The sequence below is a fragment of the Punica granatum genome, chromosome 6 (assembly GCF_007655135.1).
Source record: "Punica granatum isolate Tunisia-2019 chromosome 6, ASM765513v2, whole genome shotgun sequence".
NCBI lineage: Eukaryota > Viridiplantae > Streptophyta > Magnoliopsida > Myrtales > Lythraceae > Punica > Punica granatum.
In genome coordinates this window covers 22163703-22178177 of record NC_045132.1, presented here as the reverse complement: position 1 = coordinate 22178177, position 14475 = coordinate 22163703, and the positions used below count along the sequence as shown (strand labels likewise).

Here is a 14475-nt window from a genome sequence, read left to right as displayed (position 1 = left end):
ACCACGTTAGATTTAGTTTTGAGATAGCCAAAAATGCGCCTCTTATTTTCATTTTAAGCATAAGCGGAACTCATGGACAGTTTTTTCCCGAGCATAGAAGAGGAAAAAACCTCTTCGTGGCCGTCAGTATCAAGTAAGTCTGAGTGTGGAGAGAGTTCGCCTTATAGACAATTGTCCCTCACCTATTAGGTCCAGAGCATGGAAGTGAAAAAGCCCGCGTGTGGAATTTGTGACTGGTCTTGCCCGAGTACAAAAGAGGAAAGAACCGCCTTGTGGCCGTCTTAGTAAGTCCACTGGTGGAGAGAAAGTTCATCTCTTAATCAATTGTCCCTCACTCACTAAGTCTCCAAGCACGGAACTGGAAAAGGCTGGCTCTTGGATTAGTGTTCACATAAATGTAACATATGTAAGTAAAGTGTCAAAACTATTTGTTGTCACGTGAAGGTCGGTGTTGAAAGTTTATTTGACAAATCAAAATATTGATTAGAAATTTATAAGTTTATAAGAGATTGAAGTATCTCAATCTATCAACTCAAGTTTTTGGGATATACATGTACCCAAACTTGTGTACGCTCAATAGATGAAAATTTTATTTCTCATGAGTGTACTATCATATATTGAAATTCGAAATTCCATTTCATCAATAATAACATATGTATCATAAATTCATAACAATTTTAATGTTGATATATCACATATATCTCATTATGTGTAGTACGTAATTTCGTAATTGAAATTCTATCCGACACGCTAGATTTCATTCATGAATTGGGTCCTTACAAAAACTAAACCAAAAACAATTAAAATCTTGCTTGACTATAGCTTGAGCATATCAACCAGAAATTGTTTAGGTTTTTCTTTTTGCTTTTCCCTCAAATTAAGTTCGTAGCAGAAACCAAAGTTGGGGAGAAGGTAGGTTTTTCTAGAGTAAGGAAATGATGAGGGTTGATGAGAATGTGTTAATCAACTTTTGTATTGATTTAAGTTGAAAAAAAAAAGTTGAAAACACAACCTTTTTCCAACCTTCATGTTTTTAATTTGTGGTTCTGTTCCCTAAAGTTCCTTGTTGACCGTCCATGTTATTTCACAATTTATTTTACAAGCAATAATTTGATTGCAAGAAGTAAGACATGGACGAAATTACATTTTAAAAGTTATTAATCGAATGTGAACATGTGTGAGGTAATCATCCACCAAACTCCACCAGCCCCCAATTTATTAATTTGTTGATAGATATATATTTGCTTTGTTATTAGGTACTTAATCAGTTTATATGCATTTAATCTTAAATATAGTACCATCTTATCATACTACAGTTAGAATTTGATTGAAAGCAATGTCATTTTTTCTTTTCAATCGCATATTCTCATTAGATTTTGAGTTCATATAGTGGAGAGGACGCTTCATTTTCTTTGTTTTTATGTAGTTTGTCAGCACATGTACATGCTTAGACGAGCACTTGAGTCTTGTCATCAACAATGATTCTAACCTTCAAATTATTATTGATGATGATAGATAACTTATTTTATTTGAAACACGATTTTTGATATATATAAGGTTCTCGATCCGAATATTGACACATGAAAAATAATACGATTTGATGGGTTCATTTTGTGTTTTTTCCCCTTACATTTTAATAAGTTATAGCTAAGATTCATCATAAATTATTTTGAAAAAAAATCATGAAAATAATGCATGAAGAGCCAAATAATATTTAAAAAGATTACTCCCAGTGATAAAAAGAAGAAGAAGAAGAAGAATTTACATATATAGATTGATTCAACTGGATCGGTAGTTATTCTCTTTAAGTAAAATTTCAATTTCAAATATTATGAATAAAGAAAATTTACAATTAAAAGAGATTTATCCCTTAATGCGCAATCAGATTCTAATCTAAATTAGTTATATTTTTTGAATTTTCGGATAATAGATAGTCCACGCTTGCAAAAAAAAAAAAACAACAACAGGCGGAAGAAAAACAATTGTATGAATTAAATAAATTTTAGGAAAAATTTCCATGCTCAATAATGTACATATCGCCAACGAGAAAATCAAAGGGGGAAAAACAGAAAACCGAGAAAGAACGAACGTTTAAAGGAAAATTCAGATACGAGGAACCCAAACTTGCCAAACTTTAACGCTACAGTCCAAACCCCCACTATACACCTCATAACAACTACCGGAACTCCCCTCATCATCGCCGGAGGTGGCCGCTGCGGCTGCGATGCACTTCACCGGTCGAGTGTGCCCCGCCAGCGCCACGAGACAGCTGTAGCTCGTTCCTGCTTCCCGTCGCCAAACCCTAATGGTCTTGTCAGCCGACCCGCTGATCACCAAGTCCGACACGACCGTGAGGCATAGGATCGACTTAGCATGGCCCCTGAGGGCCCCTACTACCACCATATTGACACGGGGCTCACCTTCAGTACCCGTGTCATCCCCTTCCCTCTCCCATACGAGGATTGACCTGTCGCATGCGCCGGAGTAGAGGATGCGCCCGTCTCCACTTAGCGCAAGGGCGTTAACCGCCGACTTGTGCTTCTCCAGTGTCGCCACAAGGCTGTGCACCATGTGGGCCTTTTCCCCATCCCGCCTCCGGGCCCAAACCTTGATCTTCGTGTCGGCTGAGCCTGTACAGAGGAGCCCGTCGGGGCCTGACGACACTACAACCGCGTTGATGGCATCTTCATGGGCCTTGTTGATGGATTCCAGGCACTTGAAGTCGGATGTACGCCACACCTTGAGGGTCCGGTCCCACGAGACCGAGTAGAGGAGGGAATGGTCCGAGGAGAGGGCGAGAGCCGACACCGCATCCACATGGTGAACCCACGTGCACTTCTTGTGCCGCCGCACCTCCACATAGTTCTTGGCAGAGAATATCCTTGTAAGACGGTCCGTGAGGGTAGGAAGCGCGGTCACAAATCTATAAACTTGGTGCGCTGATGGATCCCGGCCGTCATCCGCCTTCCACACGCGGATCTTATGGTCCTGGTGGGCCGTGATGAGCCTATCTCCAAGAACGACCACACTCTTGACAGCACTGCCGGTGACCACCGCAAGATTATTATTATTATTATTATTATTATTATTACCACCAATATCGCTATCGTCTGCAGGGTGCCGGTTCCAGAAGCGGATCTCGCCGTCGGAGGAGGCCGAGAGGAGTGACTTGCCGGCTAGGGCGAGGAAGGAGACGTAGGAGGAGTGGCCCTTGAGGGTGGCGAGGCAGAGGTGGTGGGCGGCGGGGGAGGGCTGCCGAGGAGGAGAAGAGAGGGGTGCCTGAGGGTTCAGGGAAGGGACGGAGGGGAGGCTTGACTGGGAGGAGAGGGATGAGGACGAAGACAGAGACTCGAAGTGGCGGAGATGGTGATCGGAGTGATGAGAGTCGGAGCTGTTGTGAGAGTTATGGCAGGGCAATGGACATGGAAGAAGTCCCATGCTTATTACAAATATTATGATACTCAAGGAGTGAAAATTAGTACAGGACTTCAATATTTATATAGCCCGAGTATGGGGTGGTTGGGTTTTGTGGGTATAAATATATATCAATAAATATACACGTATGCGTATATGCATAATTTGTGCATGTATAGTTTCATGATCTACAGCCTAAAAATTAAAAATGGGATTTGATCCATTTGGCACTTTCTGAAAGAAGAATGCCAACTCCCACCATTACATACAATAGATGTTCCAATGTCATTCGTGATCGTACGTGCATGCTCTCGTGTCTACCATTTGAGCCGTCGGGTTTGATCTTAAGGACAATTTCAATGCCATTTCGACATATCATTATCAATATATCAATTTATATAATACAATTGGGGGTAAAGTGATAGGTATTTTGCCATCACAGGGAAAGTCGTAATGGCCTTTTCATGACTTCGAAAGATTTCGTCCCATTGGCGGTGTCCAATCGTCTTTTATTAGTTTGGCAGAACTTTCGTGCTGCCAGAGCCCGAGCCGTAGGGCTTTGTGGATTCATATCGATCCGTTTCTGTAAATGAACTCATTAATCCAAACTGAAATGGAGATGGCGGCTCCAAATCACATGCGCACTCATGCATAAAAATTATCCCATTTAGATATAAACCATGGCATTTTATGCATAATTTTGTGTATGTTCTACTATAGAGACTCGATAATTTTCTTGGCCTAATCTAATCCTCTACTCCATCAGAAACTTTTTTTTTTTGGGTGAAACATCAGACTTAATTTTAACTGTTTATACATATATATAGGACAAACTAATATATATATATATATATATATGTATATATTAATTTTGCTTGACATCTAACTGTGAGATCATCATCATAGATTAATATTAATTGAGGAAAGGTTTGAAGTGAACAGGTAGCAAACGGCTAGCAAGTGGCGGCAAGCAGCCAAAGTTGCTGGGGTCATATGGATGGATGGATAATTCTGCTGCTTTGGCCACTTCTTCTGGATATGGTCTCCTTTTTACCACCTTATATTTCCTATTTTTCTTTTTCTTTTTTTTTTTTAAAAAAAAATTTCCTTAAATTAATAACAATAATATATAATAATTAAAAGTCGAAAAGGGATTTTAAAAGGGAAAGAAAAAGGCCACGCTATACCTTCCTAGTTGATTGAGATAAAACCAGATGCTTCTGTAAAAAGGAATGTAGTTGCGCAAGTTGAGACATGGGGTGGGGGTCTTCGATCCCAACTTTAATGGCAATTTGGCTTTGGCATGGTTTCTCTGGGTGAAGAACAAGAAGATGAATATGAAGATCAGATCTTTGAGTGTTATTACATTGTGGAAGTCATGATTTTATTTGTGTGGCTCACGTGAAAGGGTTATTTAGATAGCAAGAATCGACTTTTTCCCCGCAATTGATCATTGATAGTCAATATTATAATTGGGAATATGAATTGGTTCAAGCTGTTCGACGCATGTTTCCTTTAAACGAGATCTTAAGTTCGAATATTATAAATTAAGAAAATCCTTACTATGATAGCTTTACCTCCTTAATAGGCCGATTCAGTTTGAATTGGATTAATCGAGACATATTAGGCTTTTGAATTTAGGGTAGGCAGAGAAAAAAAAACATATATATATATATATATATTATCCAACATAATTTACTTTGTTTATTTATTTACTTAGTATGATGCTTCTGGTAATAATGTTGGTGGTGGTTCTGGTTGGCTTGAGAATTGGTCGGGGATGTCTAGAAGTTTGTTTGACAGCATTCCAGAATGGCTTTAGGCTAATAGCGATTACTAGCAGAAAAGTAAAAGATACATGGTTCAAACTGCATGCCCATTGCAGCGTTGCATTATTTGCTTTTACTTCATCGATGATTAGTGCCCGGTTTTTGCGAGTCGATCATCACCGCTACTTACAACTTAATTACGGGAAGCGAACTTGCTTGATATATCACTCAATATTCACCAATTAATATGCGGACACAGTATTGATCTCACCGCTCTATTATGAGAAACCTACCTGTGATCTCGGAATGACACATGATGCTGCTGTCCAAGTATTATACTTTCAGCGCAACCCTATGCAGGCTTTTGGGACAGTGACGTACATTTATATGGAGAAAGAAGCGCCGTACGAATTGGGCACCGGGCCTTATGGTTCTGTCTGGTTTGACCCTTAAGAGTACACCTTTTCAAGCTCTGATCGAGCTGGGTCACATTCTCTTTTGTGATATGAGCCGTCGGATGTGATATGAACGGTCGAATTCAAAACTCACTTGAACCCAATATCTAAAAACTAATCGGGTCTTGACTAATCAAGTTTGAATAGATCGGTCTATTAATAAGTAAAACTCTATCTATTAAGACTCGAATTCGAGATTTTGATTAAGAAAAACAAATCTTGAAATCAGTCCTTCATGGTAATAAAATATAAAATTAGATCAAGAAAGTTCTTGTGAGTAGAGAAGACAGAAGAAGGCGGTGGCATCCATAGTACATAGCGAGAATGATTCTGATGGATGAAATCTTCCGTACAAACACAGCCGTATTATATGCTTGACTTTGTCTTCAATTTTTTTTTTCCTTTGTTTTGGATTGGCCCTTTCTTTATCATGCAACGCGCTCTGTAAACTCAAGGGATTTGACCTAACAATTAAGGTGCGCCTAAACTTACATCATGAGGCTATCGGAGCGCTTTTGACATGATTACCCGCTCTGTGCATCGCTGAGAGTTTACTGAACTCCAGGAATTAGTCGGACGAAACCTGAACACCTCGGGTTAGGGAAAAAAAAATCGCTGCTCTGTAATCCACTAAAATGGAAAGGCTGCTATAGACCGCCCAACTCTTGCAAGTAGCTCGCAAAATTGGTAGCCCTAGTTTACTGCAAGGAGCATGTAAATTTCTCATAATTTTTCTTCCCCGAACGATCTAGAGAATGCTTTGATACAAGCTTATGCTGTTGATAACATTTGGCATCGGTACGTCCTAGAGTTATTGTTGAATGCAGTTGAGATATCATATACCCACCCCTATATATCAGTTCTATGATATTAGTATATTAGGACTTAGGAGGATATATAAGCACAAACGCCAAGACAAAATGACATGTCGTTCTTTCATATTTGGAAGGTACAATTTGAGTTTCTTGCTTTTAGCTTACTCACGTAAATACGTACTTTCTTTTTTAATTTGTTTGTGGATCTAATACGGGATGAAATGAAAAGTAATAAGTGCAAGTCCAATGGGAGGCACTCCATGGGTGCCAATTAGGGGTCCTATACGTGTCACATTAGAGCCACATTAAAAAGCAAGGCATTCATTTCATGAAAACGCTCATCATTAAAAAAACACTTCAATAGAAAGACACGTTTACAGTTTCACCACTTTATTTTTTTACTTCCCTCTTTCTTACTCTCTCAATTTTTTCATTTTTTAAAATAAAAAGTATGAGGGCAGGCCACGCAGCCTACCTTCATTGGCCAAATCCGTGGGGGAGTGCCTTCCGCCGCCACATGGGCAGAAGGTACTCATCCTCTCTCCCGTTGGACATGTCCTAAGTTACGGGAGACTTCACTGCACATATTTGCTAGAATATTATGTCTAACTAGTCTAACTCAAATCTTGTGCTTTTCGGCTCATCGTTTTGTAAAAGAGAAATGCCAAGTAGAAGGGTTTTGTAATTTATTGGGCTTCTCATCGTTTTTAAGGCCCATTGTCTTCATATTGTTGCAAAAGCCATGTCACTGGGCTCAGTTCTGGTCCTGAAATGCTTGATCGGCAAATTAACTATGCTGAATACATATAAGGCTTTCCAATGAGACCCACTTCTGCTATGGATTGGACCCCCTAATTCCATGGATAATCCCATAAAATTCATGGAATCCAATCTGAACTAAATGTTATGCATAAAAATCGTCTTAATTTACATAATCACTCACATCTATTGAATAATTCGTGAATATTGTATAATTACAATTCATATCATTGTAAGTCGATCTTAAATTAGGAGGATTTTTAGTTTGATTATTAGGAGGATATGGACACTCTTCTTCGAATGTACGATCAATTCACTCCTTTAATCACTCGACCAGTTCAATGATTGCAAATAACTTTTTTGCGATAGATTGGCGTAACACGTCGTTCGCTTTACAGGGGGGCGGACATCACATGGGATCCCAAATTATTCAATGTCAAATAGATGAAACAAGCTCTTGCATTTATATTTATGAATGAATATTCTGAGATTGGAATAAATACTATAGTGGCAACACGGTAATTGAACGGTTAACCAGGGACACATTTAAAAAATGTACAAAATATGGCAAGTTGCATTAGTATTGTCTATAGTCTTCTGACCAATTCTAGAGAAGTAATATCTTCCCCCAAAAATTATATATATATATATATCTGGAGAAGTAATAAAACCCTTTTTCTTTTTCAATTAGTGTTTCCCAAGTTTATGGCATTTTCAAAATTCAGCATTCATGGAAATACATTTTGCTAGTTATCGATAGATTGCTCTGCAGGAAAAATTACCAGAGGGATAACCTGCAAGAAATGTCAGAGGAATACAACTAGGGCTAATAAAAGTAGAATCTGATGTACAAATTTGGATGGTCCATCCCGAATTTGACAAACCGTATCAATTGAATGATACATAATAAAGTTGTAGAAGGTATAAGGATGTAATATGTGGAAAGAATATTTGTACAGCAGTATCTAATAAATTCATAATATGCATAAGGCATGTACGTGGAAGGTGTATTGTCGCTGTGACCTGTCCAGGTCCGATCGCCCCTACCGATATGGGGACCCGAACATAAAGAGCTAGGGAAAGCAAACCTAACTCATGTCTCAGGCAACTTCAATCCTATTCTAAAAATAAAATAAATAAAAAGAAGAAAAACAAAATCGACCAGCCTTCCTGACCTAGCTTACGGCCGTGCGATCACAACAACACGAATCCGGATCCAACGGCCGACAGGGCCGCGGCGGCCCAACCAAGCAGGCGGGGCCCGCCATCGCTGGACTCTCTCTCCTGGGTGGCGGACTCCGATGTTGACGACCCGTTGGAATTCGGGTTGCTCCCGTACAGGATTTGGATCCCCTGAACGTCATCGGCGGCGAGATCCACCTTCCTTGTCCGGGACGATATGGTCGGGTACATGATCGACTCCTCCACCGAGGAGTGGCCCAGCCCCAGGAGGTGGCCGATCTCGTGCACCGCCACGGACTCCAGGTCCACCGTCGTGCTCACCGACGCCTGCGTCACGTCCCCTTCCACCATCCAGTTCTCGTCCCGGTCCAGGTGGAACATCCCGTTGGGCGGCGAGAACGCGTGCGCCAGCGTCCCCAGCACCCCGTCAAAAGCCTCTCCGTCCCCGTGGTCCCCGCTGAAGAACCCGATCCTTATGTCTGCTGCTCCGTAGGAGCTCGTCTCCGTGAACGTCAGCGGAGTGACCTCGGCCCACCGCTGGAACGCACGCGTGAACGCAGCCTTGGCAGTTTCGGGGAGGTTGTTCCCCGGAAGGAACGCGTAGGTCAGGTCCCGCCTGTCCTCGGGCCACCGCGGGGTCCCCGGGAAGAACGTGTAGTGCCCCACCGTGTGGAACAAGCTCGACGTCGTCTTACCAGAACTCATGCTCGTAGTCCCGTTGACTATGTCCGGGTTCCCGCACCGCGGCTTGACAATCTGCTTCATGGTCGCCTCGTCGAGCTGCCCCGTCGGGTCGAGGTTGAAGTTCCTCTGGTAGGTCTTGATCGCAGCCTCAAGCGAATCATCGAAGTCGTCGGTTAAGTTGTTAGGGGAGCCATCCGGAATGTAACCGAAGTAGTGGAAGTATTTCTTGAGCTTGTTGAGGCCGTCCCGCTTCTCGCCCGCATGGCAGCCAGTGAAGTTGTGGAACACGTCCCACGGGCTGCCCGACGTGAAGTTAGGGAGCAGCGATGGCGGAATTGCTGATGCATTAGGGAAGAAATAAGCCGACGCCCCCGGAGACAGCTGCAAGAGCGCCGATAAGTAGATCACAACCCCGATTGCACCGAAGAGTCCCATAGCTATTGTCCCAACCGGATTCGTATGTCGGGTTGGTGTGAATGAATTGTAAGAAATGGGAAGAGAGAGCTTTTAAGAAGAGATCGAAGGACGGCGGAAGCTTTGGTGAATGTTCCAAAGGGAAGGTTGGTTCCTTGCATTGTCTTGGTCAAGCAATCAAATTATTAGTCTCTTTCGGGGGTTGAAATTATTCACGGCGTCAGGTTAGAATTGTTCTGTGCTAATCTTGTGCGTCGGACCTGTTGTTGAAGTAAATGCGCGTGGACAAACATAAAAGAGCTATCTCGATTTCGACCGTTATACCAGACCGTAACTTAGGTATCGGATACCGTAACTTCAGTGACGTACATCCGAAAGTTTGGACGGCAGCGATCTTATATATTTGAATTATTCGAACATTTTGATGTATATTTTTACTGATTTTTATGTGGGAGGCGATATGACTATTACATCATTGGACACCATTGGTGCATTATACGTGAGAAAGATCGAAGAAGAAGTCAAAGGGGGGGGAGGTGAAGTGTTGCTGTCACGGGCAGCTTCCCTTCCAATAAGTCAGCCGTCTTCTAGGTTTCTACATTGGACGCGGTTCTCGCATAATTTTCAAATTGGAAAGTCAGTGTCTTGGTTGGTCGAAATTCTAACCTAATTATAAAATTGAAGAAAAATGTCCATGACTCCATCCCATTCCTCTCCTACATAATTGCAAAGAGACAATTGGCGAAATTAATTTAAGCATTCGTGGTTGATCTTTTTCATTTTTTCCCCCTCTTGTTTTAGGATTGAGAAAATGAGGGTTCATCTCAATATATACTTCCCGTAGATTGATGATGATTTCAAATGACTAATTAATTTGGATAGAAGGGGAACGTGTGCATCCAAATGACTCTTTAACATGGACATAATTGAGCCAAAAAAAAAATTCAAATTCAAATTCAAATTCAAAAAGAAATGATCTAGAAGGAGAATCAACCTTCAGCCGATCCTTCGATCATCTAATGAGAATAGGTTTTCTAGGCTTGCCCTATAAAAAGAATATAAAATATTATTTTCAATTGTTCTTTTCTATTGCAAGTTCACCCAAAAAACAAAAAAAAGGAAGAAGGAAAAAAAAAATTTGACTTAAGGAAAATTGCGAGCCTACATATGTTAAATTTTTATTGCGTCCCCGATTAAGAATAATGGTGTTAAAGACATGGAAAGAATTGAGATGATTTTACCTATCTCTAAGGGATATACTTTGAGACAAACAAGGCGAATATCTTGAAATTACCCTCAAATTATGAGGTGTATTTTCAAATTAACCCGAAAATGAACACACACACACATATATATATATATATGTATATGTATCATTCTTGTTCACCAAAAACATCTCGAGCCATGGTATATGTATCGTCTATTCTATCCAAACGAGAAGTTGTTTCGTGTATTTGTTGTATCACGTGATCTATTACCACAGATCAGTGGTAAATCGCCTGATCTATTAGTGCGCGATCTCATTTAGTCCATTGCACCATATAATGCATACTACTTGCAATACAACGTCACGTACCGTTTCAATCACTTGAGCGAGTCTTTGTCTTGTCAGTCAAGTTATCCGCATTTAACTCGGAAAGCAGAAATCGTATATAAATATTTCATGAACTTAATTAATTAGTTATATCTATCAACAGGTGCACTCGAGACCGTTTCTCCATCCTACCAAACCACGGATATATCACTGCCTAATTTCACAATTATTGCTTTCGGATTAATATGACTAGCTAATTAAATTAATGTAATATGAGCTTTTTCCATGAGGATTGTCAATGCAACGCCGCATCACAATAACAGAATCCACTAAAATAAGTCTGGTCTGCCGTTTCCCATTGGCAGTGATATAATGAAAATCACAATTTGAACTTGCTTATTCAAATAAGAAGAACAAGAACAAGAACAAGAAAGCTTTGCGTTTACACATGTAAACAAGAAAATCATTAGAAATTATATAAGAAGAATGATAAAAAAATAATGAGTACAAAGAAAGGATAAGGCAGCAAATTCTTACACCAGTATAATTATGTATACTAAAATAATTAATGAGAGAATAATTAGGGACATGCGTGACAATCAAGAGATTGCAGGCTTGATACCCAGTGGACTATCCATGCCTTTTATTACTAATATAGATTGGTTCAAGCGGTTCGACGTTTACTTCCCCTAAGTAAAGTCTCGGGCTCGAGTCTTGTGAATGGAGAAAATTCACACCGTGAGAGCTTTATTTCTAAGTCCCAATTGGGCTTTCGGTTAATCGAAAAAAAAAAAAGAGAGAGAATAGTTTATGGGTTAAGTCTCAATGGTACCATAATACCAGCATTTTGGACATATAAGTAAATATAATATATATATATATATAACGAAAAAATACAAAGAATGTATTTGCCACTTTTTTTTTTTTTTGTAATTTGTAATCGGTTCGCAAAACGTTTGCTTACTTGTAAAATAAGTTTTATAATAGCTTTTTGTAACTTTTGTGATACTTTTCTTTGTATTTCCCATGGAATTTTCCTTTTATCACATAAAATGTTGCTTTAAGAAGATATATATATTTGCATTATATTTTAGTTTTGCTTTGTCAGTATGTAAAGACCAAACCAATTATAACTGCTATACTTGCTCATCAGAGGAACGGGTCTGCTGGAACCATCGATGACGGGGTTCGGAAGGTCAGAGACCGGTTACGGACTCGGGGAGTAGAATCTTCACCATGATTCCACTACCGGAAAGCATGCATGACCAGAAAATACTTTTCCGGTCGTAATCTTAGTTACACGGCATCTGAGAACACCGATACAATTTCATCCTAACTGTTCATGGTAATCCTTGAACTGAGAAGAAAGCAAAAGTGAAACCGCACCGAAATGGTCATAAATGGAATGAGCCTTCCACCATTTTAATATATGATCTGTGATAGGCGGGTCCTCGAGTTGGTGCTGGCTAAGCTCGGTACGCAGGATAAGAGATGTGATATAGGAGTTGCTTGTGTGACTGATTCGCATTACCTATTCGGATTTTGTCGAAAACCGGCAAACTTGGTCAGACTCTGATTATATGATGTGTGATCTGTATTCATCTATTTTTAGTGTAGATCTGCCCAATTATCGTACGAAACGAAAATCGACAGACCAGTGGTTTGTTCAGCACGTGTCCTAAGATAGCAACAGGAGTGGCCAAAATCTTCTCGTGGTCACAACAGAAGATGATGAAACCAACCGCTCCATCATTCTTCACCTCTTCACTTCTCCTCTGCAATACCCTGAAACCGGAAATTAATGGCTGATAAGATCCCCACAGCAGAGCTCGTCTCCAGTGGAGGCCGGAAGATCCCACTCCTGGGCTTTGGCACTGCCACATTCCCGCTAGTGCCATTTGAGGAAACCAAGGCGGCGGTCCTCGAGGCGATCAAGCTCGGCTACCGGCACTTTGACACTGCAGCCGTGTATTTGTCAGAGGAGCCAATCGGGCAGGCCATCAAGGAAGCACTAGAGCTCGGGCTCGTTAATTTGCGGGACGAGTTCTTCATCACCTCCAAGCTCTGGTGCACGGATGCACATCCCGGGCTAGTCATCCCTGCCCTCCAGAAGAGCCTCGAGTATGTAAAGCTTGTTAAGCTCGAATGGCCACTTGCCAAGTGATCTAAAACTTCTCGTGTTTTCATATAAGATAGTTTCTTAATTCGCGTGGCTGTCTCTGAAACATAGTACTAGGATGTCCAATATATAGAGTTATGAATCCGACATACAAAGTTTGATCGACCTCGTTTATCGGTTTAATGGACTGAGTCATTGTCATGATCTCTCATTCCTTCATGAGTGACGATTCCCATTGTTAGGAAGCTAAAGTTGGAGTACTTGGACCTGTATCTGATCCACTGGCCCGTGAGCATGAAACCGGGAGTCGATAAATACCCGATAAAAAAAGAGAACCTACTTCCGATGGACTTCAAGGGCGTGTGGGCGGATATGGAGGAATGCCAGAGGAAAGGGCTCACAAAGTCTATCGGGCTCAGCAATTTCTCTTGCAAGAAGGTCGGTGGCATTCTAGCCAATGCTAAGATACCCCCTGCAATAAATCAGGTGAGCCTTTCCCATGGCTGGTTTAGAGCAGCTGACACGATATGGAGCACGCACACAACTTCATTTAGTTCGTTAAAGATCGGGTCTGTCCAGGCAGTAAACTGTCTAAATGGTCGATGTTGCAAGGTGGAGCTGAACCCGCTGTGGCAGCAGCGGCAACTTAGAAAGTTCTGCGCGAGCAATGGGATACTCCTGACGGCCTATTCAGCCTTGGGGGCTAAAGGGACCTTTTGGGGAAGCAACCGAGTCATGGATTGCCCAGAGCTTAAGGAGATTGCCGAAGCCAAGGGCAAAACAGTTGCTCAGGCTCGATCGATCCCTCTGTCATCCCTCCTCAGTGTTACTTGTTTTACGAGGTTTACTAGCAGTTTTACTAAAGTCAGAAATTGCAATTAACAGATATGCCTGAGATGGGCGTTCGAGTATGGGGCCTGTGTGCTGGCGAAGAGCTTCAACAAGAGCAGGATGAAGGAGAACTTGGCGATATTCGACTGGGAGCTCACCGAGGAAGAGTTGCAGAAGATCAGTGAGATCCCACAGACGAGAGTCAGCCTCGGCGAGGATTTCATCTATGTGAATGGGCCTTACAAAACCATCGAGGAGTTCTGGGATGGTGAATGATTTGGTTTTCCGGATTTCTTGCCAAGCCCTTAAACTCTGCAGCAGAGCTCAGGCGCCATATCCTTTCGCGACAAGTCCAGACAGTCGTTTTCTGTCTCAACTCAATGTTCGTTGTATTGCTTATGGATACACGGTGAAATTCCATTAACGATCAATCAAAATATGTGGTGAAATTCGATTCACGATCAATCAACATATATGCGAAAGACGACCGCTCATCCGT

The 14475-nt window shown here is 41.3% G+C and overlaps 3 protein-coding genes across 4 annotated transcripts; 1 reads left to right on the top strand and 2 right to left on the bottom strand.

Annotated features, from left to right (window-relative positions):
• Window positions 1-1970: 1970 nt before the first annotated feature.
• On the bottom strand, window positions 1971-3571 carry LOC116210061 (protein JINGUBANG). Its single transcript, XM_031543863.1, has one exon. The coding sequence runs from the start codon at window positions 3436-3438 to the stop codon at window positions 2104-2106; it is 1335 nt and encodes a 444-aa protein (XP_031399723.1). The 5' UTR covers window positions 3439-3571; the 3' UTR covers window positions 1971-2103.
• A 4487-nt stretch (window positions 3572-8058) lies between these two features.
• On the bottom strand, window positions 8059-9690 carry LOC116210541 (metalloendoproteinase 3-MMP). Its single transcript, XM_031544425.1, has one exon. It carries the CDS (start codon window positions 9511-9513, stop codon window positions 8407-8409), a length of 1107 nt encoding a protein of 368 aa, XP_031400285.1. The 5' UTR covers window positions 9514-9690; the 3' UTR covers window positions 8059-8406.
• A 3067-nt stretch (window positions 9691-12757) lies between these two features.
• On the top strand, window positions 12758-14442 carry LOC116210542 (non-functional NADPH-dependent codeinone reductase 2-like). 2 transcript variants are annotated; one of them, XM_031544426.1, is made up of 4 exons: window positions 12760-13147; window positions 13388-13631; window positions 13758-13937; window positions 14031-14442. In XM_031544426.1, exons 1-4 carry the CDS (start codon window positions 12828-12830, stop codon window positions 14250-14252), a joined length of 966 nt encoding a protein of 321 aa, XP_031400286.1. In that variant the 5' UTR covers window positions 12760-12827; the 3' UTR covers window positions 14253-14442. The 2 variants fall into 2 exon arrangements, with proteins under 2 accessions (XP_031400287.1, XP_031400286.1); XM_031544427.1 differs by lacking the exon at window positions 13758-13937 and having other exon boundaries at window positions 12758-13147.
• Window positions 14443-14475: the final 33 nt, after the last annotated feature.

What these genes read in the sequence shown, in the direction of transcription:
- LOC116210541 (XM_031544425.1), bottom strand. Translation starts at nt 9,513, where the DNA reads ATGGGACTCTTCGGTGCAATCGGGGTTGTGATCTACTTATCGGCGCTC.
- LOC116210542 (XM_031544426.1), top strand. Translation starts at nt 12,828, where the DNA reads ATGGCTGATAAGATCCCCACAGCAGAGCTCGTCTCCAGTGGAGGCCGG. An exon ending in GCCCTCCAGAAGAGCCTCGA is followed by an intron (nt 13,148 to 13,387) that starts GTATGTAAAGCT and finishes TCCCATTGTTAG; the next exon opens with GAAGCTAAAGTTGGAGTACT. An exon ending in TACCCCCTGCAATAAATCAG is followed by an intron (nt 13,632 to 13,757) that starts GTGAGCCTTTCC and finishes CGATGTTGCAAG; the next exon opens with GTGGAGCTGAACCCGCTGTG.
- LOC116210061 (XM_031543863.1), bottom strand. Translation starts at nt 3,438, where the DNA reads ATGGGACTTCTTCCATGTCCATTGCCCTGCCATAACTCTCACAACAGC.